A 25,914-nucleotide genomic window follows, 5' to 3' on the forward strand; every position below is an offset into this window, starting at 1 on the left:
TTGTTTTTGTTGTTTTTTTCAATATACTTGCAATATTTGTCCTTGCAGCCATAAAGACTTGTTTCTAATTTTACTTAAAGACTAAATAAAATAAGACAAAAAAAAAAAAAAAAGACTTCAAATATACAAACGAACATTTCCGGTTGACCTAGGATGTGGATCGTAGTCGCCATAGTAAAGCCGCTATTTTGACCCCGTAAAGATGGCTGGTAAGTTAACATATTTGGATTCGAACTTAAGTTTTTCTTCTCATCGCAACACACTGGGATTTCAGCCTCCATCAACCTCACTCAATGCATCAAGGTTTACCTCTCCATCAAAGGCGCAACATGAGCTCAATGTGGAAGCGCAGGATCAGATCAGTCGCTGCTTTAATAAACTCAGATCACTGAGACCGTCTGAGAGCCAGACTCTCAAAACTGAGCTCAATCTACTGTTTGATCAGCTAATCTCAGAAAACTACACAATTTATGACAACATTAATCCAGAGGTATGGTTTATTTTCCTTAATAGAGTCACACTCACAAAAGGAAAGATTTTGTTTAGAGTTTAGTTTAGGTGTGTTTCAAAACCTAGTTAGCCCAACAAATTGTGTGCGTCACATAACGTTCGATTCAAACGTTCACTCGGCGCATTGGAAAGTTTCAATCGAACGTTCATTTGGCGCGTTCAAAAGTCGAATCGAACATTTAGTTGGACGCATTCAAAAGTTTGAATGGAACGTTCATTTGGCATGCTCAAAAAAGTTTGAATGGAACGTTCATTTGGCATGCTCAAAAAAGTTTGAATGGAACGTTCATTTGGCATGGTCAAAAAAGTTTGAATTGAACATTTTGATACCCAGAAATGCTGTCTAGTTTGGCAGCTCACTAGGTTTCCAGACATATCACTGGTGTCCCTCAGTCTTAACAGGAGAAAGCAAATAAAAAGTGTATTTGAAAATGTTGCAGTTCCTGGTATCAACACTCAGCAGTAGTTTTTAAATGTACAGTTAGAATCTTGTGGCATACATATGGACTGTGTGTCAGCCTTTTTAGCTGCCTACCTATGTATGTATGTATGTATGTGTGTGTGTGTATGTGTATGTGTGTATTATATATACACACACACACACACACACACAGTCTCGGTCAACATTCACTTTCAATATATATATAACATTCTGTCTAACATATTTTGTGTTCCACATAATACAAAGCCTCACACTGGTTTGGAACAACATGAGGGTAGAGAAATGATGAAAGAATATTAAATTATGGCTGAGCTATCGCTTGGCTGAGCTATCACTTTTTAAAGAGATAATTTTCATTTTGTGTAAACTATCTCATCATTTGCTCACCCTCAGGCCATCCCAGATGTGTATGACTTCCTTTCTTCTGCAGAACTCGGATAAAAAAAATAAAAATATTTTAGCTCTGTAGGACAAAATTTGTATGATCCAAAAAGCACAAAGTATAAAAGTAATCCATAAGACTCCAGTGGTTTAATCCATGTCTTCAGAAGTGATATGATAGGTGTGGGTGAGAAACGGATCAATATTTGTTATTTTTTGCTAGACATTCTTCTCCCTGTCCAGCTGGGGGCAATATGCATAGAAGAATGTTAATCACCAAAACACAAGAAGAAGAATGTAAAGGTGATCTGTTTCTCATCCACACATATCATATTGCTTTTGATGATACTGATTTAACCACTAGTCTTATGGATTACATTTATGCTGTATTATATTTTTTTGTTTAGCTTTAAAATGTTGCCACCCATTCACTTGCATTGTAGAGAAATTCTTCTAAAAATCTTAATTTAAATTCAGCAGAAGAAAGTAAGTCATACACATCTGGGGTTGCACTAGGGTGAGTAAATAATGAGAATTGTAATTTTTGAGTGAACTAGCCCTTTAAGGGCTCTTGTCAGATATGGATGAATTTGTTAATAAGAAGAGAGGTTTGGAAAAATTTCTAGTAAATATTACAGTGAAAATGTGATAATGTCCCACAAGGACATTATATATAATGCTGAAATATAATGCCGCCTTTCGCTATTTCATGGCTTTTAAAGTCCTGTGTGGATCCTTATTTCAGTGTAGTTACAGTTTTCAGTTCTGTACACCTGTCTGAAACCACCCCCTATCCGCTATATAGTGCACTATTTCGAGTTTTTGCTATTTTGTAGGAGTGTCTGAATTCTGAGTGAGCACTCATTCCCTACTTCTGTTCACTAATACTTACCCACAATGCACTCTAATTTCAAGTGTACATTTCAAGTACACTCGATGACCATTCATTTCCCACAATCCACCACGGGGAACACGTAAGAGCTGGGAGTTTACTGCTTCCTTCACTCCTGCAATGTTTTATTTCATGCTGAATGTAGTAAATTACTTTTTGACAAATCATTACTGGATTAAAATAACATATAGAGACAAAACATACAGATACATTTTAAAATGTGTTTACTCTTTATATTAACACACAGTATATATTAAAAATGACAAACAGAATGACGATTTATTGTATTAATATATTTTTATTTAATAAGGATAACAAATAAGGCCCAAGAATTTAAAAATTTAATAAATGACGTTTCTGCACCAGCTCCAGAGCTACGACACTCTCGTCCGAATTCACTCATTTCGTTCACTTACTGCTGAGATATAGTGCACTAACTGCCATTTACTCTATAGGAAATAGTGAATAAGTGAACGATTGCAGACACGGCCACTCTTCGCCACGATTGCCTCGTGCCCGCACATCTCACATGCATGCACCTCACTGTGCACGTGCAGAAATGCTGTCTGTTCGTGCTCCAGTTGTTGAGCAGTGATTTACACTCAACTTGGATGTTTACATGGATTTATACAGTTAATCCTCCTGAAGTAGTTTCCAGTACCTCCTAGAGGGCGCAGAGTAAATGCATAAATATTGCTAATGATATGCGGGACAAAGCACACTAATATAATGCTGCACTGATTTAAAAATGTACACTTAAAAACCGATAACATAAGAGCCCAGTTACAGAATCACCCTGAAAATGACCATCTCATTATACAGAAAAGCCAGCGTTAGATTTAGAGCCAAAACTTACCTCAGCGTGCTGCCCTCAGTTGGAGCTGTGACTTTAATCTTGAAATATCAGCTTGTCTTTGTGTTAAATGAAGGCATTGCATGACGAATCTATAATTTTTTCACTGTGTGGAGTGACAGTCTCATCACTCAAGTGGGAGCGTCTCATCACGCGCAGCTCTGAACTTCCGCTCTCGTAAAAGTCCCATTCAATAATCTCTCAATAAACTACACATTAATTCAAATTTTAACACAGTAATGTAACAACTGTAACGCCACACATTGTAAATAAGTAAAAGTAAAAAAAATATATTAGAAATGTACTTGAGTGAGAGTAAAAAGTACCCGAAACACAAAATTTATGTCACTGCCAATCAGAGGTGGGTAGTAACGAGTTAAATTTACTTGAGTAACTTTTTTGTGAAAACGTTTTGTTTTGAAAGCTTAAATTAAAAAGTTACTCAAGTAAATGTAACGCTTTACTACCCACCTCTAATTGGCAGTGACATACATTTTGTGTTTCGCATAGTTTTCTGCTTTAGTTGTTTTTGTGTTGATTCAAATTGTTTATAGATTATTGTCCAGAGTGATCAGATGCATTTAAAATAATTGCAAATAGCTTCCACGGACCGTCGCCTCCTGAGGAGTCAGCTACAGAATCGTGTCACCACCAATGCAGAGCTTGCTCAATATTGGCAGCAGGTTGATGTGAGTGCATCTGCACACACAGTGAGGCAAAGACTTTTGGACAATGGCCTGGTGTCAAGAAGGGCAGAAAAGAAGCCACTTCTCCAATAAAAACATCAAGGACAGACTGAAATTCTGCAGGAAGTACAAGGATTGGACAGCAGAAGACTGGTGCAAAGTTATTTTCTCTGATGAAGCCCCCTTCCGACTGTTTGGGACATCTGGAAAATTGATAGTCCGGAGAAGAAAGGTGAACACTACCATGAGTCCTGTGTCGTGCCAACAGTGAAGCATCCTGAGACCATCCATATGTGGGGTTGCTTTTCATTCAAGGGAGTGGGTTCTCTCACAATTCTGCCCAAAAACACTGCCATGAATAAAGAATGGTATCAAAACTTCCTGCAAGAGCAACTTCTCCCAACAATTTGGTGATGATTTTCCAACATGATGGAGCCCCATGTCTCAAGGCAAGAGTGATAATGAAGTGACTCTGAGATCATTACATTGAAATTTTGGATCCGTGGCCAGGCAACTCCCCGGATCTGAATCCCATTGAGAACCTATGGTCGATCCTCAAAAGGAGAGTGGACAAACAGAAGCCCACAAATTGTGATCAAATCTGAGCACTAATAAGGCAAGAATGGATCGCCATCAGTCAGGATTTGGAACAGAAGCTGATATCCAGCATGCCAGAGCGAATTGCAGAGGTTATGAAGAACAAGGGTCAACGCTGTAAATATTGACACTGCATAAATTGTGTGTTTTTGCCAATAAAAGCCTTTAAAACGTATGAAACGCTTATCATTGTTTTCCAGTATACCAAAGAAACATGTGAAAAAAATGATCTACAAATACTGAAGCAGCAAACTTTGCAAAACACAAAATGTATGTCACTGCCAATACTTTTGGCCACGGCTGTAGGTAGGCAGCTAACTTCGTGTTGAGCCTAGTTGTGTGATGACAGATATGGGCTTTGTCTCAAAACCTTGTGAGTATCCTACTTAGACCACAGGTTTGGGCATTATAGGAGCCTCACAAGTTTGATGCCCAAAATTATGTTAACTGACTAGGGCTGCGTTTCCCAAAAGCTTTGCAAGCTTAAGTTGATTGTAGAGACCATTGGCGCCAATGATTTACAGTCTACTTAGGCTTTTGATGCTTTTGGGAAATGCAGCCCTGGAATGCATTCTTCCATTACCATATCCTAGTAACAACACTTATTTTTACCTGATATGTCTGGTTTGCTGGTCTGTTTGCTGCTTTTAAAAGGGTTTTGGGCACCTGTCAGCTGGTCAGGCTTGGAGACCAGCTGTCAGAACCGATAAACCTGCTGAGAACCAGAGCTGGTACTGTCCTACCTAGACAGTATTTTGGGGCATCAAAAATGCTGTATATGTTGGCAGTTAAGTAGTTTCTGAGACACAGCCATGCTGTCATCTTCCTTAGGTCGTGTGCGAGCTGCTTGTGCAAGCGAGTCGCCTGGTTCCTCTGAGCCAAGAGCATCTGGTTATTAAACTGTGCCAATTGATTCATCAACTTCTAAACCAGTTACAGGTATGTTGTAATTCTATTGAATGCAATTGTGGTTTCATACTATATAAGGATAGTTCACCCAAAAATGAAAAATGTCATTATTTATTCACCCTAAAGTTCTTTCAAGCCCATATGGAGACTGAAGGCCCAGGTATACTTCATTTTTGCACGTTCCGGATCGCCTCGTGCCTGGTTGACCCACATTGCCTTTATTATTGAGTATAGCTTTTCTTACCACGAATGAACAGGAACGTGTTCGACGCACTTGCGCTTCAACTGCTTTGTGACACTTTTCATACAGTCAATGGCCAGTGCATGCGCAGACGATACGCACAGATGAGGATCTCATGTGCAAGTCAAGAAAATCTAGGCAGCGCGCGGTCACTTTCACTGCATATTTTTTCCATACAATAAAAGTGAATAGTGACTCATTCTTTTTGCCTATCATCTCCTTTTGTGTCTTCCACAGAAGAGCATCATACAAGTTTGAAATAACAGGAGGGTTAATAAATGATTACAGAATTTCCATTTTTGGGTGAGCTGTCCCTTTGAGTGTCACAATCATCTGAAAAGTATCCCATGTTGCTTTTCAATCGCAGGTAATAGTGGATGAACAAACGCTTGATATTCTGGTGTCGTACAGCACACACGCTCTGCGGACATGCAGCTCGTGGACTCACCCAGAGGTGCTGCTTGCCCTCTCATCACTGGTGTATGGCAATGGATGCAAGTGTCAGCGGGTAAGAGCAACAGACCTGGCAAATTTCAGTTAATCTAAGTGTGTATGTGCCTGATGCACAAAAATGTATGTTTATTTGGTTGCTAGCACCTTCCAGAGCTCCTTGGGCCAAGTGGTATTCTAGTGAGGTACGGTGACCCCAATCAGCCTGACATAGAGCTGCGTCGCTCTGCCGTGCATTGCTTGGCTAATCTGTGCCTCAGGTGAGCAGTGTCCAATGTCTAATATTTAAAGGAATAAAGTGATGGTTACCTTGATATTTCTTTTTTTTTAGGTATCGCACGTCTCATATTACTTCATATATACTTTTCACTCATATCGTTCACTCCTTGCCAAATATTTATTGGGGGGGACCTATTTATTAGGGGCAAAATGTTTTTTTTAATTGTTAATAATTTTTTTTTTAAATGTTAAATCTTTTTCAGACAATGAATATTAAAATGCTTTTTTTTTTTTTTTCTTCAATAAATATTGAAAAACTATCATAATTTTAAGCATGTAATAATTAATATTTTTATGATGGATTTTCATTATTTAAGATAAGAAGGCTAAAACAATAAATTATATGTATAAAAGCCATTTTAAAGCTAAAACGAAGCAGAAATAAATGAATTAAACAAATTCTGTGTGTCTACTAGTGTTCCTGGTCAGCCATGTTTGGATGAGCCATATAAAGGTGTATGTTATGGAATCCAGCTGCGGACACTACAGTACCCCAAACCGCCTAATGTGGAGAATATTGTCTTCTGTACAGTCAGTACTACATGTTTATTTGATGATATTATACGATTATTCAGTCATGTCAATTCGACTGATGTAAAAGGCTACTGTCAAACTGTTCAAATGTTTCTGTTTCAGTTGTTGCATAGTGCTCTGAAGGGAATGCAGTGTTTTCTCAGTGGGGGGAAATGGAAAGCTGTGCAGAACCAAGATCTAGGCACCTTATTGGCTGTGCTCAAGGTAAATATACAGTTCTGTATGTTCTTACAGCTATATATTTACAGATTGATTGTGCAATTTAAAAGAAATCTAAAGGGTTTTCATGGTCATGGAAAACTTAGAAGTATCAAAAACTCTAAAATTGTGGACTAAGTCATTGAAAAAATGTGTAGTGGAAATTTCTATATTGCTCTTTTAAATATTTTTTGTTATTTTCTTGTCTAGTCCTTTTCTAGATATTGCTTCTGTGTGTAGTAAAACTTGCTTACAAATCATTGTGTATTTTTGAGTTCTCTTCAATGAATCACCCGGACTGATTTACAAAATGTTCTAAATTATTCATTAGCGAATCGTTCTGAATATAAATGATTAAAAAAAATCCTTAACCAGTTATCTCAAAACACTTAAAGGCAAGTTCACCCAAAAATTGAAATTCTCTCATAATTTACTCACCCATATGCCATCACAGATGTGTATGACTTACCTTTCTTCTGCAGAACACAAAGATTTTTTAGAAGATTATTTCAGCTCTGTTGGCCCATACAATGCAAGTGAATGGTGGCCAGAAATTTGAAGTTCTAAAATGAATATAAAGGCAGCATAAAAGTAATCCATAAGACTCCAGTGATTAAATCCATGTCTTCAGAAGCGATGTGATAGGTGCGGATGAGAAACTGATCAATATTTACGTCCTTTTTTACTCTAAATCTCCACTTACACTTTCATATTCTTCTTCTTTTGTTTTTGGAGATTCACATTCTTCCTGCATATCGCCACCTACCGGGCAGGGAGGAAAAAAGCATGTTAAATACTGACCTGTTTCTCACCCACACCTATCATATTGCTTCTGAATATATGGATTTTACTACTGGAGATTTATGGATTACTTTTATGCTGCCTATATATGCATTTTGAAGCTTCAAAGTTCTGGCCACCATTTACTTGCATTGAAAGGGCCAACAGAGCTGAAATATTCTTCTAAAAATCTTTGTGTTCAGTTGGACTGCAACTAACGATTATTTTGATAATTGATTAATGTAATGATCATTAGAACAATTATTCGACGATTATTGCAATGGTTATTAACCGATTATTGTGCTTGTGCCCCTACTTAAAAGGTTGTATTAAACATACTTACTAACAATAAAGAGGAAAGAAAATCATCTTTTAAAAATATCTCTAAATGACATTCACTGAATTAAAGGGAAAAAATACTTTAAAGTTTAATTCAGTAAAGAAATTCACTGTAAAATAAACTATTATTATCAAGTGTTTTTGTTTGGTTTTCCATTTAAAATTGTCTAAAAATCCTTAAAACAAGATAAATTTACTTGAGAAGCAACATATAAGATATTTAGAGTTGCTTTAGGAGAATGTATCTTAAATATAAGTATATTTTGTATATATGTGTATTTCTTCACTTTGTTATGCTTCTGCGAGTGCAATAAATACAAAATATACTTGTATTCAAGATCTATTCTCTAAAAGCAAGTCAAAACATCTCATGCTGCTTCTCAGGTTAATGCATCTTTTTTTTTTTTTAAAGGATTTTTAGATATTTTAAAATATTTGTATTTTTAATATTATATTCAACTTTTCTCAGATATCAATTTTCTCTTCTTCAGTATAGCTCCTAAAGAAAATGTGCATTGTTTAATGATATTTATATTTGAAAACGAGCCAAAACAAATCATAAACGTATTTTGTTGCTGTGTATAATGGGGCGAAGACTCTCTCACCTTTCTGCTCACTTCAATCATCAACCTTTTAAGTCTGGTCACAAGCTGAATAATCGGTTAAGAGCTAATGATTAATTGTTGCAATGATCGCTGAATAGTCGAATAATCATTAAAAGAATCGTTAGTTGCAGCCCTATTGAAAAGTCATGGAAATGAATTGATCAAATCAGTAGTTTGACATTATTATTGGTCCTTTGTCAGAGATTCATGTTCCATGGCCTGCCGGGAATAAGTGTGGAGATGCCGCAGGTGTTGTATCCAGCTCCTCTCCCTCAGTATGAGACTATTTCCTCTGCAAAGCCTGAACCATCACAAGATTCGACTGCACAGAAAAAAACTCCAGGGGTAAGTTGCCAAATAATTTTAGCTAAAAAAGTTCAGAAGGTCATGGCAATAAGTGGACATGTCTCAAAAATACAGTATGAAAGTTGTTTGTAATTTGCACCCTGTAGTTGTATTTCTACTTTAGTCCCAGCAGAACAAGAAACGGAAGTCTCGTGGGAAAGGAAAGAAAGCTGGAGCTGAGGGGAAGAGGGATGGAGAGGAGGGAGAGGGTGATGAGCCTCTTAAATCTGGGGGAGGAGGAGTGGATCAAAGTGGCTGGTCACTTGGCTCCCAGTCCTCTAGTCTGAAATCTGCATTAGGGGTGACTCCTCATCTCTACCCTTCCTGGAAAAAAGGAAGCTCAGACTCAGAATTCTCAGACCCTGAGGGAGGAATGCAATCTAAACTCAGGTTTGACCCTGTGCACCATTAATGCCTTGAAAGCTTTCTTACCTTATTAGGTCAAATAAAACATTGACAAGTGGTAAATGACCTAGAAAATTGACACATAAATTGATGTATACACATATTTTGGCATGTATTTGTTTTGTTACAAAACAACGTTGCAGATTTATTTATTTATTTTACATGTTGTAAATGTGTACTACCATTACCAGTAGTGACACCTGCACATTCTTTATTGTTACTTTTTTCCACATTTTACACTAATATTAAAGTTACCAAAACTATAAAATAACACAAATGGAAGTAAAGGAATTTGGGGAGACCGGGGCTTGTTCTTTCTGGTCAGATTGTTTTCACATTTGTATTGGGGCAGGTTGTCACATGTGTAATAAATGTCTTAATTACAATATGTTTTGGCCAAAACAATGTTTTGATATTTTTGTTCATAAACTTTTCAATTTTGTTGCTTAATTGAATGAATAATTGTGTCCTTTTGTAATTGTATTACTTTTTATCTTTTGATGAAAATCCTATAATAGGCTGTTTAATGGAGGCATAGGTTTAAAGAGAGCTGTAGATTTGTTTTGGTTGTGAGAGAGAGGACTTGTTCCCCCGTCACGCCACAAAGTTCACATTAAATCTACAGCACTGTGATTGTGACAACTTGCCCCTTGTAATGTGGTCCTAAAATGTCAACGATTGTCCAGTGAACTGTATCTTGAACACAAATGTTGAAATTAAATGTTCAATAGCTTTTTGTAGACAAGATTTTACTGAATAGAAATTGACTGTCAAAAATAAACTTACTCTGAAAAATATTTTCTGGAGTAAAAAGTGTCACAACTTGCCCCTGTCTCCCCTATATATCGACCAAAATATAGAATCACTTTATTTGCTATTTAGCTTCTTAAAAGTTGCCTCTATTTTCTAGATTACATCTCTGCACACTCTTGGCATTCTCTCAACAAACTTTAAGAGGTGCCACCTTGGATGCTTTTAAAACAGTATTGAAAGTGTTTCCATGTATTCAAGGCACTTGTTAAGTGCTTTTACTTTACTAGCCGGTCAAACAAATCCTTAAAAAAAGATGAATGAAATTCATACATAGGCACAATTTGTTATTGTCCACTAAACTATTTTCAAGTATTGAAGCATAAGCCTTATTAGCCTTTAGATCCATAGGTTTGTAAGTAGAGGTCGACCAATAGTGGATTTTGGATACAGTAACAAAGGTGGTGAAAAGGCACATAACTGATTAATTGGCCAATTGTTTTTAAAATCGATTTATAGAACGTAAAAACAAATCTTGGTCTTTCCTTTCTGTGGCACAGACATGGTGTCAAAATGAAAACAAATCCCAGATGCACTTTATAGTACAACCAATAAGGAACCTGGAGAAAAAAATGAATAAAAAAAACTATTGGCACAGATTAATCTGTGAAGCCGATATTGGTCTCCCTCTCTTTGTTTGATCATCCGAAATGTAAAATAAGTCCAAGTGTGTCCAAACATTTGACTGGTAGTATATGTTTGTTTTGTTTGCCGTCTAGGCTGTATCAAGCACGTGTGCGGCAGAGTGCGCTGCAGTGTTTCCTGGCTGTGGTGAAGTGTGTTGAAAAACGAGTTCTTTACGGCTACTGGTCCTCCTTCATTCCAGACGCCCCATCGATTGGTGGCCCCTCTCCTCTTACACTTTTGACCATTGCCCTAAAAGACCCCTCCCCAAAGGTAACACAAGCTCACTGTTGTTGCCTTTTTTTTTTTTCTTTGCACCCAGTAACACTAAAGAATACGTACTGTTGCTATTTGGCCCCTTTTTCTCACAGGTGCGGGCAGGCTCTCTGCAGGTGCTGTCTGCTCTTCTTGAAGGTTCTCGACAGTTCCTCTCCATCGCTGAAGACACCAGTGCACCTCGCCAGGCCTTCACGCCCTTTTCTGCCACATTAGCTGCCAGCCTCCGAGAGCTTCACCGCTGCTTGCTGCTAGCGCTCCTCGCAGAGTCCTCGTGCCAGACACTCACTCAAGTCTTAAAGGTAATAGAAGACATTCAAATAATTCTTCCAAAATAATCACAGTAAAAATGTGAAATATTACTGAATTGGAAAACAAAAAATTAAATCTGCAAAAATATTTAAGTGTTCAAATGCATTTTGTTTGAATTTTGAACATTATACAATTGTTTTGTTTTTTAAGTGCAAAACAAAAAATGCTTTAAAATCTGTAACCTGGTTTCCATTACTTTTTTTTTTTGCGAAATTTGTCCCACTTCTACCTTTTTCCATTCAAATGGCATTTTATCGATTAAAAATGGTGTGCGTGATGTCATGCTTAAAAAAAAAAGCACTTTGTCACATAAGTTTTGGTTTATCACATCTTTCGACTTCCCAGATGTCCCTAATTTTTGTTTCCCAGAAGTTTGGGTAAAATGGGGAGAGTATTGAGACAATTCATTGAACTAATTGTCATTAATTGTCAGCTTCCTGTCATTTTAATTTCACAAATAAATGCAATCAGAAGAGGAGGAATTGCAATCAAAAGGGAACAGTTGCCCTTCTGAAAGGACTGTAATATTGGTCCTGATGTTGCGCCTATCGCAGGTTGCCAACTTACTTTTGAAAAAGTAAGCTAAACAATACATTTATAGAATTGGGCTCCTAGTATTGTGTAACTATTTTTAATTTAAAACATCTTTGTGCATAGAAATTATGTTTTTTGTATTGTGGGCTAATTCCATGACTGCCATCTATTATTTTGAATGGTGTGCAACAGCAATTTGAATAAATAAACTGATTGCTACCGTGATTAAATTAATTGCAAAGAGTGGCCATTCATCTGTTCTCTGTGCACTTGTTGATGAGAGATGCATGAGAGATATTTGTGTTGGCACTCTTGGAAGTGTCATGACGCAGATGTGTTTGCAGCATCGGAGGTGTGCAGATATGCTTTTAAGACCAATCCATAACAGTGCGAGTAATGCTTCACGTACAATAAATTGGCTTTCAAAGATGTATACCTTGTCGTCATGATTAACACAGGCTAACGATTGGGGGAAATTCTGTCTTGTGACACTATATTTTTGCGTTAATGTACATTTTTAGACAAAACATTTTCCAAACCAGTTTTTCTGCATCTTTTGAAGTATTGACATAGAATTTATGCGCTAGAGTTAAACGGAAAAATATGTCGACACTTCTGAAATTTTTGCGATAATTTGCGTTTCCATCAGCTATATCGGTAAAGATATTGTTACAAAAAACCTTGGATGGAAACATTGTTAATGACACTTTGTTTGATATCTAATGCAATGTCATTCATACATTTTTAAATGTAACAACCCTTGTGCGTCTATTTATAAGTTACTCAGAGTCCTTAGAGGACAAAAATGTCTGCGTCAAAAAACTGCCTTAATAATATTATATATTAATATTATTTTCCACTTTCATTTAGTTAATTTTTTTAACGAACATCGGCCCTGATCTTAACTACCAAAAATGCATTCATTTTAACCATTTATGGTAAATGGTAAATGGTCTGCACTTATATAGTGCTTTTATTAACCTTAGAGGTTACCAAAGCACTTTACACTGTGTCCCAGTCACCCATCCACAGTCACATTCACACACCAATGGCGTTTAATTGCCAGTTTGTTAATATAATGCCTCTGTTGTTTTTCCATATACTAAATGCTATGGGGAAATTTTGTTTTTGGATGAGCACATTCTGGGATATATAAAAAAAAAAAAAACTCTGTAAATATCATATATTCATATTATTTCACTTTTTTTAACGAACATCGGTCCTGATTATAACAACCAAATATTCATTCATTTTAAGGATTTGAACCCTTTAAATGCCAGTTTGTTTTCATACTGCCAATTGTTTTTTTACACACACACACACATTTCTTAATACACACATTAAAAACACACTGGGATCCAACACACATACACATTTTTAGCATAATTTATTCAATTGGCCTGCAGTGCTGTATAATACAGCAAATAGAAAATAGGGAAAAAAGTGCGTAATTGCTCCATTGGCTAAACATGAAAAAAATGGTGCCATCTGGTGGAAAATAGTTAAAATTAAAATTTTGGGGGGCCTGGGTAGCTCAGCGAGTATTGACGCTGACTACCACCCCTAGAGTCTCCTAAACAACCAAATTGGCCCGGTTGCTAGGGATGGTAGAGTCACATGGGGTAACCTCCTTGTGGTCACGATTAGTGGTTCTTGCTCCCAATGGGGTGCGTGGTAAGTTGTGTGTGGATCACCGAGAGTAGCATGTGTCTCCACATGCGGAGTCTCCGCCGTGTCATGCACAATGAGCCACGTGATAAGATGAACGGATTGACGGTTTCAGAAACTGAGACTTGTCCTCCTGGATTGAGGTGAGTAACCGTGCCACCATGAGGACCTACTTTGTAGTAGGGAATTGGGCATTCCAAATTGGGGAGAAAAGGGGATGACAATATAAAATAATTAATTTTAAAGCCAGGTCTCCAGAATGAAAGCATAATATCATAGAATTCATGATTGTATGCTTTAATGGCACTGGGACTGACACAGTTTTAATAGGTTTCAATGGGGACATTTTTGTCCTTAAGGTCCTGAGTGTAATAGATGTATTATAGGAACTGAGGTTGAACTATCAAAATTACCCAAAAAATACACACCTTTGGCAAAATTTATGCCATTGGCATTAACACAGCCAAAATATTAGAAAAAACTAAAATAAAAACGATACAAATGTCCAGAAGGTCGCACAAGGGTTAAGTATCCAATTACTTTTTTCAGCCACTGTATCCTTGTGGGTACTTTCCATTCACATATATTGTTCTTAATATAAGGAAATATAAATACCATCGGCTGACCGTGACCCTAAAATTCAACTTTTTAAATTTTTAGGTAAGAAATAAAACATTATTTAGTCCCTATTTCCGTCCTGTCCCCACAAGGTGCTTGGGTCAAATATTGCTATTCTTCTGGAACATGTTCAGAAGTTTTGTACCCATATGGCCAAAAAACCTGCTTCTATTGAGTGTGAATGATAGTTTGTGTTTTGTACTCCAGTGCCTTGCTCACCTGGTATTCAATGTGCCCTATAACCGTCTGAGACCAGGCCTGCTGAGCACACTGTGGAAACAGATCCGTCCGTATGTGCGCCACAGAGGTAATATTTAAAGAACATTACTCATCCAATCAACAGTGTTGAAATAAAGCAATTTTATAGAAGGCTTATTGCTTTGATTAAAATTGTGGAAACAACAATATGACACAAAAAGCTGCCAGTTCAGATATTTACCATTCTTACTCTCCTCCCTTATGTTAGATGTGAATGTACGTGTGTCCAGCCTCACTCTCTTTGGTGCATTAGTCTCAACTCAAGCTCCTCTCCCAGAGATCCAACTCCTACTTCAGCAACCAGAGTCCACATCCACCCTCAGCACCCCTGGTGTCGCCACACCTCAGGAGCTCTCTCAGAACTGGAGGCAGCCGGTTCGGAGAGATGGAGATGCCTTGCCATCTCCTAAAGGAGTTGAGGAGGTTCTGGAGGGGCCTTGCTGGCTGCTGCAGCTGTGCATTAGTCTGGTCACGCAGCCTCGCGAGGAAACCTGTTCGGATAGTGACGCTGGGGGGTCCAGTGCTGGATCGCTGGAACCTTCACCTGTTCGTCTTGAAGCTCTCCAGGTGATTGTTCTGTTGTGCACTTGCAAAGACGTCTACAGCCACAGCATATGTGACCTACTCCATTATTTTGAGTCATTTTGGTCCAGAAACCCATTTTTGGATTTATGACCTAAAGTAAAAAGGAATGTTTCTTGAGATATAATCATTTAAATGTTTGGATGACTTTCCTTTTTACTTTAGTGCAAAAAACTCAGTGACAAAATGATAGAGCAGGTCACATTTGTGTTTTTTAAAACTCTCTACGTTTCACTATTATTTTCTTTATTTTATAATGAATAATTTAAGAATTCTAAATTAATTAACCACCCCTGGAGTCGGAAGTTCAAATCCAGGGCGTGCTCTGTGACTCCAGTCAGGTCTCTTAAGCAATCAAATTGGTCTGGTTGCTAGTGAGGGTAGAGGCACATGGGGTAACCTCCTCGTGGTCACTATAATGTGATTTTCGCTCTCGGTGGGGCGCACGGTGAATTGTGCGTGGATGACGCAGAGAATGCCGTGGGCCTCCACACGCTATGTCTCTGCGGTAGCGCACTCAACAAGGCACGTGATAAGATGTGTGGAGCGACTGTCTCAGATGCAAAGGCAACTAAGATTCGTCCTCTGCCACCCAGATTGAGGCGAGTCACTACGCCACTATGAGGACTTGGAGTGTATTGGAAATTGGGTATTCCAAAGAACAGAAAAATAATTCAAAATTAAGGGCATAGTTCCATTTCAACTGTTTGTCTTTACCACAAGCTAGTCTCTGTTAACCTTCATTGAGCAATTATGCATCTGCATCTATCAAACCAATCGAAAATCATTTTGATTGTGTTTTTGTTTTTCTTTATTTTCATATAGAACTGAGAAGTTTAAATTGTCCAGCTGATTCTAAACTTTTTAAACTACATACAATTTATATTGTAACTTTTATATTTCAAACTTTTTTGTACACAATGTATAGCATACAATCATTTGTTATTTAATAAATACATTTGAATAAAATACAGGATTTAACAAAATATCCAATTAATCGATTTATTGAAGAAATAAACAAAGATTAATCAATTATAAAATAAATAAATAAAAAAAACGTTATTTGCAGGCATCCCTAGATCATTCTAACAGAAATACAGCAGTCCGTGGCCTCTTTTCCCTGGCTTGCTTGGGTTTGTGCGGTATCATTTCAATTTTGTGTGTAAATGCAAATATCAGAACTGAGAAGGACTGGTAAATTAAATTAGCCAGTCAATGCCGTCAATCGTGACCAAAGCCTTCGCAAAAATGTGTATTGAGTAGTCGGTCATGAAAACATAGCTTTTACCGAAAAATGTCTCTGGGGACTTATCGTATAATCTGACAAGCAACAATCGTCAAGTACAGAAAAACAATTGCTTAAAGAGGCGAGAGTACAGATGTTTATTCCTAATTGGTTGTGTGTGTGTTTATTCAAGGTGCTGGCTCATCTGGTGAAGGGTTACTTCTCATTGGCTGAGATGTCACTGTTGGAGTTGGGTCATCTCAGCGCACTCTGTCTCACAGAGCAGGACACTTCTGTGCAACTTCATGGCACTAAAGTAAATCTTTATATTTTTGTCCCTGCCTGTCTCATTAGGGATAACATTACTACCATTGCTAATACTTGGAATTTGGGATTAGTGGCCAGTAATGACTAGTACGTAACTGCCATTTTTTTCCAGATTTCCAGGTCTATTTTAACATTTCTGTGTCTTTTTCCAAGCTTCTGGAAGAACTGGGAACAGGAATTATTCAGCAATACAGAGCTGATGGTAGCACTCCACAAAGTGCCAGACGAGTGCCAGTGTCCCAGGTAAACAAAGGTTGTTTTGGTGTAGCACGATATTTTTAAAATTGAACTTTCTAAATGTATGTGAACATTATTTGCACAATGCAATTCCCAAACTTTCGAGTTGGTTCTAAACACTTGGTTGTGAATGATGTTGCAGACCAGTGCAATCTGCTAGGACTGTACAGCATCTTTCAAATACTGTGATCCAGAATAGAGGTCGGCCAATATGGATATGATGGAAAACTAATGTGGTGGAAAATGCAGATTACTGACTAATCGGCCATTCATTTTTAAAATCTTTTTTTATTGAATGTTATAAATCTTAATCTTTCTTACTATGAGGGCACAGACATTGCAAGTCCAAAATGAGTAAAATCCCAAATGCAGTTTATTGTTCAACCAATCCTTATCCATATAATAACCAGAAAACTTAAGATTTTCTGTAGAACTTTTAAATATAAAAAAGCCTGAAATACAACAAGGACTCTTATTTTAAAAACGGGACTAAAAACTGTTCATGAATAAAAATGGAAAACGAAAACGAACAACATTTATAGCAGAACATAACCGAAAACCGGAACAAAGTGATTTTCAAGTGTTCCGGAGTGAAAACTTTATTTTTAAATGCTTATAATCGGTTATAACCTGTTAATTTTGTTTCGATAATTTTTTCATTAAACTAAAGGCCAAAGGGTTTATCAAAGTAATATTTTGGTACTGCACCACTTCATGTTGAAAAAATGAAACATGTGCTTTGTTCCTAAAGGAAAATGCTGCTTCACACATTTCTTTGCCTAATTGCCCGTTGTGGATATCATATTCTTTTTAACAACTGTGTATAATTTATACTGTACATGCACAACTAATCCAGATACAAGGAAAATATTATTAGAGGTAAAAAGTACATTTAACAGTTTTTTTTTTTTTTCACTGAATTATTGTTGCTGTGTTTTGACTCTTGAAGCAGATCTGTACATACAATATTGCTGAATGTTAATTAACTGCTTGTTATGATTTCTATGCTGATAAATCCACCACACAGGAAACAAATTAATTGCTTATTTTCACTTATTTTGGTGAGACAAAGTGACTTATTTTGTTTTCTTTTAATAACCTAATTGTGATAATTGTGAAATAGTCCATAAAAAGTGATAATCTTGGCTCCATTACAATGCTCTATATGTAAATATTCACTGTATGTATTGTAGCCAATATGTTCACCAGATGAAGGGTTTTGGCCACAGAATAACACGAAAGAATCAAAAATAATGTATTGCCGACGATTTTTGCAGATAACTGAACTATCGGCACAGATTTATCGGTAAAACAGATATATCGGTCAATCTCTAATCCAGACACCTTAATCGTCTCTTTAACATGCCAAAAGTGTGTGACTGCACTATATGCCAGGTTATAACACTTCTTCTCCTTCATTTGACTAGATACTACTGCCATAATAAAAATGTAATGCTTTGTAATGTTTTGTAAATAAATTTTTAATTTACACATAGATGCATTTGCCTTCATTTAAATACTTGAGTAAAGGCGCAGCTCTATTCAGCGTTGATTGCACCTGCTTAAACTTGGTGCTTCATGAATATGATTCAGGTTTTTACACTAAAATGCAAACAACTGCTTGGTGAATTTGCCTCTCAATTTTTTAAAGGTGTAATTACGTTGGTCTGTTTTCCTTTCAGGTGGTTCAGTTCTGGTCAGAGGTCTTGGGTGGTCCGCTGATTGGAGCTTTACAGAATGAGCAGCATCCTACTCTGCAGACCAGCGCATGTGACACCCTCTCATCTATTTTACCACAGGCTTTCAGCCAGCTGCCTGTGAGTGTGTTTCCCTGTTTTTTTAGTGTCCATTAGTCTGTTATGGCATTAAATTGAAAGTTTGTGCTCTTTCATGACTCCTGTGTGTTGATGTGTGTGTGTATATATATATATCTGCAGGATAAGACACAGGTTCTGTGTATCACAATACTGCTGGGTCTGACGTACAGTGAGAACTCTGTTGTGAAAGCAGCCGCAGTTAGAGCACTGGGTGTTTACATCCTTTTTCCCTGCCTTAGAGAGGTACAGTGTCCACAAACTCAGAGATTGACTCTTATTTTAATCTGTATGATTACTCTTAAAGGGGCTGCATCATACACTTATTTTATCAACAATTTTTTTCCAATGAATTCCATGTACTGTATAATGATATTCAAGCCTTAAAGAAATGTTCTTGGTTCAATACAAGTTAAGCTCAGTCGACAGCATTTGTGACATAATGTTTATTACCATGAAAAACTGACTTTTCCCTCCTTTAATTTAAAAAAGCAAACATCAAGGTTACAGTGAGTCACTTACAATGGAAGTGAATGGGGACAGTTTTTGGAGGGTTTAAAGGCAAAAATTTGAAGTTTATAATTTTATAAATGCACTTACATGAATTCTTCTGTTAAAACTCATGTATTATTTCAGCTGTAAAGTTGTTGAAATTGTAATTTACCAGTATTGCAGGGCTTACGCATTACAATGGTAAGGGCAACAAAGTTTTAAAATTGTCTAACTTTACAAAGAAAAGGTTAGTAAGCGATTTTATAACACTAAAATCATGTTAACACACATATTGTTTATGTCTTTGGCTATACTTTTGAAAAAAATTAAAATTTTAACATTTATGGCTTGGCCCCATTAACTTCCATTATAAGTACATCACTGTAACCTAAATTTTAGCTTTTTTTACAAGTAGAAATAATTTTTTGTGGTGATCAATATTTTACAACAAATGCTATCAATTGAGCTTAACTTGTATTGAACCCGGAATATTCCTTTAATTTAGTTTTTAAGGACCATATTCCACCATGTCTCTGTCCTTACTGCTGCAATGCCTTTAAGTATCAGAACTCAAAACTTCCTCCTCACTGCAAAAAGAACATTTGTTGAAACCAAGCTGCCAAAACGTCTCATACTCCACTTTCTCCACATTGTGATGTCACACTGTGGTAGACATTTGCATCTGACTGCCTCCACAACAACACTTCATTGCCTACTTTACCTTATCACTTACAAAGCCAGCCAAGTAGCAGTGAGCAATGAGCTGGCAAGAAGAGAGCAGGTGTTAATAATCTCATCAATGACGAAAAAGTTTTTGACTTCATCCACGATAACGAAGATGCAATGATAAAGGCCATCGTGACGATAATTAAACGATTTTAATATAAAGCATACTGTTGATGAAAACATGACGAGATAAAACATGCCACATGCAATATAATATCTTTTCGTGAAGAATTCAGAGTACAGTAGTCTAACTTCTAAAATGTTGCTAATACTTCAGCCTATTCTTTATTATTTCAGGAGCTCAGGTTTTCCACAACAAGGACAGTACACAAATGAATATGTTTAATATATGTTTCCATTAGAAAATGTTTATACATTTTTTCTAAATGTTTGAATATTTGATTAGTTTGGTCTTTTACAGTTACAATTTTGTCCATTTTGCAAGTCGTCATTATCAACAAAAATTCATTTTAGTTTTGCATTTTCGTCTGTGTAAAACTGACTAAAATGAATGAATATGAAATGAAGAAATATTGACTACTTTTGAAGGACATTTTCATTAAAAGACTAAAACAATGACAAAAACAAAAAACTGAAGATATGAACACTGAGAGCAGGTCAGTCAAGAGCAGAGAGCCAATCATAACAGTGTTCGTTTACTGTCAAGTCTTAAAGGAGAAGCAGCAACAAAACCAAGTGTTTTTGACAGAGGATCAGAATGAGGGTGGAAAATTATCATGTTTTTTTTGTGCAAGAAAACTTTACTTATATTATAAGTTAACCTTAAGGAACATTTTAGGGCACAAATTAAGGGCATGTCATCACCCTTTAAAATGTAAACATGTAATTGTTTAGTTTCAAAAGATCAAGGGAGAGTCTTATTTAATCACCTCTTTTAATAGCTATTCTTTGCTAAATATTGTTTTTAAATGACAATGTATCACTAGATTGCCCTTTATTTAGCCAACATAAAACCCTTCTAACCAGATTTAATCATGAAGAATCAGACTGATAATTGTAATTTTTTTCCGGATACAGGATGTGATGTTTGTGGCAGACACCGCTAATGCCATCCTCACTGCTCTGGATGATCGCTCTCCCAATGTCCGTGCTAAAGCAGCCTGGTCACTCGGCAACCTCACAGACACACTCATCGTCAACATGTGAGACAAGCGTTCACATTGCATTTATGTGTTTGTGAGCTGAGGCGGGCAGAATAATCATTCTCCTCTCTGCTCCTCAGGCAGTCAGTGGGGCTGGAGTTTCAGGAAGAGTTCTCTGGTATGCTGCTGCTGAATATGCTCCGATCAGCCACCAAAGCCTCAGGAGATAAAGACAGGGTATGTTGAATTGCATGTGTAAGTCACTTTGGATAAAAGTGTCTGCTCAATGATGAATGACCTTGTGAAATCAAGATTGTCTATATGTTAGTGTACTTGTGGACTTTATCAGAATTCGCTTTTAGCAGATCATTTTTAGATATACTTGACATGGTCATAGCATATTCAAAAGATTTCTAAAGCATTTTATTCAACACTTCTACAAGGATGAAGGCTGAATCTAGAAATTTTCATTACATGCCAATACTAATTATATAAATGTTGGAGATTCCAAACAAAGGAAACAAAAGGCACCTATTAATAATGTATCATAGACTAATTCTTTGTGATAATGGATTGTAAACATTGGAAGGGATTTGCGTGTTATAGGTAAAGAGCAATGCAGTGCGTGCACTGGGGAATCTGCTTCACTTCCTGCAGCCAGTGCACTTGGGCAAGCCGGTGTTTGAGCAGCCTCTTCAGGAGGCCATGAGGGCTCTAATCGACACGGTCAGAGGGGACGCAACCATGAAAGTGCGCTGGAATGCCTGCTATGCACTCGGCAATGCCTTCAGAAATAACAACCTGCCTCTGGGTGAGTGCAGACACACAAAATAAATATTTTTGCTTAATGATCAGATGCACAATTTTCACTTGGCATTAAATGGCTTTGAAAAAAATTTGTAGAATTAAATTGAAAGAAGGTCCCGAGCCACATCTAGGGACTAAAATATCATAATGATTTGTGGGTGGACACATTTGACATGGGCCAGTAAACAACTGCCCAAACACCTTAGCAAATGCATAGCAACACCTTGTGGCAACCACCAAGAACACCCTAGCGACCACATAGCAATGTGCTAAACGCCACTTTAGAACATGTTAGCAACTGTGCTAAAGACCAATCAGAATACCTTTAGCAAGTAACACCCTGGCAACCACCAGAACACTTTAGCAACTGCATAGCAACACTCTGGCACCCACCCAGAATACCCTAAAAACCACATAGCAATGTGCTAAACACAATGCAGAATACCTTTAGTAAGGAACACCCTAGCAACCTCCAGAACACCTTAGCAACCACATAGCAAAGTGTTAAAAATCACTCAAAACACCTTAGCAACTACTTCTAAAGTTTTGGAATTGGCATCATTTTATAAATAGAGTATTAAGCTACTATTCATGTTAACAAATGTTTAACAAGCAAAAAAGGCCACTTACATATCACATACAGTACACTGATGACCCAAAACTTTATGATCACCGGCCTTATATGCTGCTGGTCCTCTGCATGCTGCCAAAACAGCGCCGACACAATGAGGCATGGACTCTACAAGACCCCTGAAGGTCTCCTTTGGTATCTGGCACCAAGACATTTGCGGCAGATCCGTCAAGTACTGTTAGTTGCGAGGTGGAACTGCTGTGGATCAGACTTGTTGGTCTAGCACATCCCACAAATGCTCAATCAGATTGAAATCTGGGGAATTTGGAGGCCAGGGCAACACCTTGAACTGTTAATCATGTCCCCAAACAGTGTGCGCAGTGTGGCAGGGTGCATTATCCTGGTAGGTAGGTAGGTGGCACGTGCCAAATTGACGTCCCATAGCATCACACTCCCTCTACACTCAGTTTTCCCACAGTGCATCCTGGTGCCATCACTTCCCCAGGTAAACGATGCACACATACACAGCTGCCCACGTGGTGGAAAAGAAAAGGGACTCACTGAACCAAGAACTTCTTCCACTGCTCCAAGGTCCAGTTCTGATGCTCACGTGCCCATTGTTGGCACTTTCGACGGCGGACAGGGGTCAACATGGGCACTTTGACCGGTCTGCTGCTACGCAGCCCCATACGCAGCAGGGTGCAATTCATTCAGTGTTGTGAAACTTTCCTCCCTTAACCATCATAACATTTTCTGTGACTTGTACCACAGTAGACCCTCTGTCGGTTTAGACCAGACAGGATAGCCTTTGTTGCACTCGCGCATCGATGAGCCTTGGGCACCCAACACCCTGTTGCCGGTTTGTGGTTTGTCCTTACTCAACAATGTTGCCCTTGTCAAAGTCGCTCAGGTCTTTACTCCTGCCCATTTCTCCTGCATTCAACATGTTGACTACAAGAACTGATTGATCACTTACCATCTAATCTACCCAGACCTTAACATGTGGCCTTGTTAGGAGATGGTCAATGTTATTCACTTCACCTGTGAGTGGTCATAATGTTTTGGCTCATTGGTGTAAATCCAATATACAGAGTTCCCACAATTATGGAAAACCAGGGAATTTTAATATTGTAATTGTTTGTCCTGGAGAAGTCATGGAAATGAATGCAATCTTAAAAAATCATGGCAGTTTATATAATATGACAATATTTTTTTAAGGTCAGAAACCTGACATGGGTTGTATGACCAAAATGTTGAATCAATAATTTAGATACTGTTAGAAAGAAGCAGCGTTTGGGATTTTTTTTTCTTGTTTATTGTCAGCTCTAAAAATTTTAATCTACTAGACAATGCAATGCAATCTCTATAAAATGTTTTTTAAATTCCTTCTAGTAATCACAAATGCCATGGAAATTCATTAGTCAAAGTGTTAAGGGAACTCTGAATATAGATGTTTTTCATAACAAACACTCCATCTTCCCCTTCAGGTACAGCTATCTGGTCTAAGGAAGCCTACTCTGCCCTATCCTACGTCGTGACTTCCTGCAAGAACTTCAAAGTACGCATCAAATCTGCAGCTGCGCTCTCCATTCCTGAGACACGGGATTGCTACGGAGACACTCTCCAGTTCGCCGAAGTGTGGCGTGCTTTGTCTCAAGCCCTGGAGCACAGTGAAGAAACAGAGGACTTTCTTGAATATCGTTACTGCGCAAGTTTACGCACTCAACTCTGTCATGCCCTCCTGCACTTGCTGTCCTTATGCCTGCCTGATGACCTTCCAGCCCTGAGGTCAACGCTGAGTGACCAGTCCAGACCAGTTCTTCAGGGCTTCCTGGTTCGTTACCTTAGTGATAGGGGAGTGGCTTTGGTTGCCGGCGGTGATGGTGATGCTGGGGAAGAGGTGGGGGATCACAAGGTGCCTGAAGATGGGTTGATGATGCTCAGTGAGACTTTAACAAGGCTGAAGGCACTGCAAGGAGAGCCTGTGTTTGAAAGCAGTGAGGATCTGAAGACCGTGTTGAATTTCTTACAGGAAGTAGTGAGGGATTTGGAGGTGATGAAATAATCCAACAGCCAAAATTCCTCTTTTACAAACTGCCACAGAAATCAAAGTGAAATTACAGATACAAGAGAAGCCATATAACAAAAGTGTTTGATATTTAAAAGGGGTAGTTCACCCAAAAATGACAATTCTGTCGTCATTTACTCATCATGTTGTTCTAAACCCGTATAACCCCTGTTTCTTCTGTGGAACACAAAAGGAGATGTTAGGCAAGTCTTGGTCTTTAATCATTTTTATTTTATAGAAAAAAGATGCAATGAAAGGGAATGGTAACTGGCTAACATTCGGACAAATATGTGCTCTGCAGAAGAAAATCATACAGGTTTGAATCAACATTTTTTTGGTGAACTATTCCTTTAAAAACACATTTTAGAATTAATTTAAATGTATATACTGTATATCATATATATGGGATATTATTTCTTTGGACTTAACAGAGTGTGTAGACTGATGTCATTGTGATTTTCCAAATGAATGAATCGTGACATCATTACTCTGATTTTGAGTTGTTTTATGGAACATCATTTTATGTGAGCTCCATTTAAGAAAGAAAATAGGCCTGGTAATTTTATTGATCCTAAAAATACTAAATAAACTCACATTTCCCTGCAAGTATCAAAGGCATTTCCTTTGCCTACCAATACAAAATAATGGAGTTTTAAGTTGCACTGTAAAAATAATTTCAGGGCCCATAACATCCAAAAATAAAAAAGCTTTACATGTAGCTGACTCTGCTCTTTCTTCAACTTCCTTTAAAGTTAATATTATACATCAGGCTTTAACTCAGAGGAAGATAGTGAATCATACACACACACACACACACACACACGCATCTAATAATGAGCATGTATCACTCAGCACAGCATTTGAACAGTTAACATAAATTAACTTAAATATTTTATATATAAATATACGCATGTATACTGTATATGTGTGTGTGTGTATAAATACAGGTGCTGGTCATATAATTAGAATATCATCAAAAAGTTGATTTATTTCAGTAATTCAATTCAAAAAGTGAAACTTGGATATTATATTCATTCATTACACACAGACTGATATATTTCAAATGTTTATTTCATTTAATTGTGATGATTAAAACTGAAAACTAATGAAAATCCCAAATTCAGTATCTCCGAAATTAGAATATTACTTAAGACCAATACAAAAAAAGGATTTTTAGAGATGTTGGCCAACTGAAAATTATGAACATGAAAAGTATGAGCATGTTCAGCACTCAATACTTAGTTGGGGCTCCTTTTGCCTGAATTACTGCAGCAATGCGGCGTGGCATGGAGTCGATCAGTCTGTGGCACTGCTCAGGTGTTATGAGAGCCCAGGTTGCTCTGATAGTGGCCTTCAGCTCTTCTGCATTGTTTGGTCTCATGTCTCTCATCTTTCTCTTGACAATGCCCCATAGAT

The 25,914-nt window shown here is 37.5% G+C and overlaps 1 protein-coding gene across 1 annotated transcript; it reads left to right on the forward strand.

Moving 5' to 3' along the window:
- The first annotated feature begins 201 nt into the window (after nucleotides 1–201).
- On the forward strand, nucleotides 202–25,208 carry heatr6 (HEAT repeat containing 6). Its single transcript, XM_052104470.1, has 20 exons — nucleotides 202–490; nucleotides 5,193–5,300; nucleotides 5,879–6,019; nucleotides 6,106–6,221; nucleotides 6,657–6,771; nucleotides 6,877–6,978; nucleotides 8,898–9,041; nucleotides 9,166–9,431; nucleotides 10,976–11,153; nucleotides 11,252–11,458; nucleotides 14,496–14,595; nucleotides 14,755–15,113; nucleotides 16,547–16,669; nucleotides 16,834–16,923; nucleotides 18,600–18,734; nucleotides 18,855–18,977; nucleotides 20,988–21,112; nucleotides 21,193–21,289; nucleotides 21,659–21,863; nucleotides 23,918–25,208. Exons 1-20 carry the CDS (start codon nucleotides 203–205, stop codon nucleotides 24,493–24,495), a joined length of 3,600 nt encoding a protein of 1,199 aa, XP_051960430.1. The 5' UTR covers nucleotide 202; the 3' UTR covers nucleotides 24,496–25,208.
- The last annotated feature ends 706 nt before the right edge of the window (nucleotides 25,209–25,914 follow it).

The sequence above is a fragment of the Xyrauchen texanus genome, chromosome 34, assembly GCF_025860055.1.
Source record: "Xyrauchen texanus isolate HMW12.3.18 chromosome 34, RBS_HiC_50CHRs, whole genome shotgun sequence".
NCBI classification, from domain to species: domain Eukaryota; kingdom Metazoa; phylum Chordata; class Actinopteri; order Cypriniformes; family Catostomidae; genus Xyrauchen; species Xyrauchen texanus.

Coding starts and splice junctions, on each gene's coding strand:
- heatr6 (XM_052104470.1), top strand. CDS start 203: ATGGCTGGTAAGTTAACATATTTGGATTCGAACTTAAGTTTTTCTTCT. Junction 11,154..11,251: donor TAAAAGACCCCTCCCCAAAG/GTAACACAAGCT, acceptor TTTTTCTCACAG/GTGCGGGCAGGCTCTCTGCA. Junction 18,978..20,987: donor TTTTTCCCTGCCTTAGAGAG/GTACAGTGTCCA, acceptor TTCCGGATACAG/GATGTGATGTTTGTGGCAGA.